General features: G+C 65.0%; 2 protein-coding genes across 2 annotated transcripts; one reads left to right on the forward strand and one right to left on the reverse strand.

Moving 5' to 3' along the window:
* Positions 1 to 32: 32 nt before the first annotated feature.
* EMIHUDRAFT_257013 (hypothetical protein) lies at positions 33 to 528 on the reverse strand (the record flags this gene model as incomplete). Its single annotated transcript, XM_005765342.1, has 3 exons — positions 33 to 50; positions 124 to 344; positions 489 to 528. The coding sequence occupies 3 exons, from the start codon at positions 526 to 528 to the stop codon at positions 33 to 35; spliced, it is 279 nt and encodes a 92-aa protein (XP_005765399.1).
* A 306-nt stretch (positions 529 to 834) lies between these two features.
* EMIHUDRAFT_257014 (hypothetical protein) lies at positions 835 to 1,392 on the forward strand (the record flags this gene model as incomplete). Its single annotated transcript, XM_005765343.1, has 1 exon — positions 835 to 1,392. One exon carries the CDS (start codon positions 835 to 837, stop codon positions 1,390 to 1,392), a length of 558 nt encoding a protein of 185 aa, XP_005765400.1.
* Between the last annotated feature and the right edge of the window lie 161 nt (positions 1,393 to 1,553).

A 1,553-nucleotide genomic window follows, 5' to 3' on the forward strand; every position in this document is an offset into this window, starting at 1 on the left:
CGCAAACGAGAGCTCGTGCCCATCCGGGTCCTTCACGTGGAAGCAGCGCTCTCCCCACGGAGCGTCGCGTGGACAGGGCGCGTCCAAGCCGGCCGCCACGAGCCGTGCCTGCAGACTATCCACGTCGTCCACAAAGATGACGGCCCTGCCCCATCCTCCAGGCACGCCCCGCTGCGGCGGAGGCGGGAGGTAGGCAGGCGCGTGGACAAGGTTGACGTGCAGCCGATTCGTCGCCGCCGTGACGGGTGCTTCGGCCGAGAAGGTTGTGAATTCGGCGTCTGGCCCGCCAAACGTCGCCGTCAGCCCGAGTTTGGAGTAGAAGCCGCAGCTCCTCCGCATGTCGCCTGAGGCAGGGCGGGCTTGACGCGTCCCCGCGGCACGAGAGCAGTGTTGATACTCCTAGCAGACACCGACATATGGTGCTAGCAGAGCGTTCGACACACCTTGTGCCGGGGTGCCGGCACGTGTGCTAGCAGATGGGCGCTCACGAGTGCATAGCGTGAGAGCGTTGATCGAGAGCAACTTCATCCTGCACGTTGCTGTCGTCCTCGACCGGAGCCGTGTTCGAGTGCAGCGGCTAGTTGTAGGTATATGGCGGGATTTTCTTTTCTCTGAGAGATTGAAACGCTGGCTCTCATTAAAAGAACTTTTTCATCGAAAGAAGAAACACCTGTGCGCGACACTCGGTCCCAAGTGCGTGCGTCGTGTCTGTTCGTCGGCCGTTGTTTCGAGTTGTTTGCGGCGGCGTCGCCAACTGCCCCAAGAACCTGGATCGCCGACCCGAGTTGGTGCTCCGGGACGTGGACCGGGAAAGACAAGGCCTTACATCGTCTCATGCAACGCACGCTCGCGCTGCTGCTGGCCTTCGCGTGCACCGCTCTGCTGCTCCTGCGGGAGCAGCGGCGTTTCGTCCTCGCGACCAGTCCCGGCGGCTCGGCAGCCCTCGAGGCGTACTGCGGAGCTCCGCCTCAGGGTTCGGAGGGCAAGGTCACAGCAGACGGCCTGAAGCTCGTCGGCGTGCTCGTCACGATTCGGCACGGCGACCGCTCGTCGATCCACTCGCTTCCCAACACGAACACGACTGCTCGCTGGATGTGCCGGCCGGTCGGTAGCGAGCAGAAGCAGGCAGCGGCGCAGGTGGCGGTGGTCGGCCTGGACGGCAGCCCTTTCTACCGCCCTCTGCTGCCAAAGACGCTTCCCGGCCGGCACGGCGACTGCGCTCCCGGCCAGCTCACGCCGCGCGGCTTTGCGCAGCACGTGGCGCTCGGCAGGCACGCCGTTGACAGATGCCCGATGCGTCCGGACAGCAGTGCACGAGCCTCACACCGAATGACACGCTGTTGGGTCCGAAAATTGCTATGCCAGCCCCCGCCGCCGAGTGTACCGCACTAATCACTCCCACGCTGCTCCAAGGCACCTCGGCCGCTCCTTTGCGCCACTGCTCCGACAGGCTGCGGCGGAGAGGCGCGCCAACACCCACTGGGGAATCTCGGCTGATCTCGGCTGATCTCGGCTGATCTCGGGATCGAGGCGCGCCAACAGCTCGCGCGTCG

This window comes from Emiliania huxleyi (genome assembly GCF_000372725.1).
Source record: "Emiliania huxleyi CCMP1516 unplaced genomic scaffold EMIHUscaffold_5596, whole genome shotgun sequence".
Lineage (NCBI taxonomy): Eukaryota > Haptophyta > Isochrysidales > Noelaerhabdaceae > Emiliania > Emiliania huxleyi.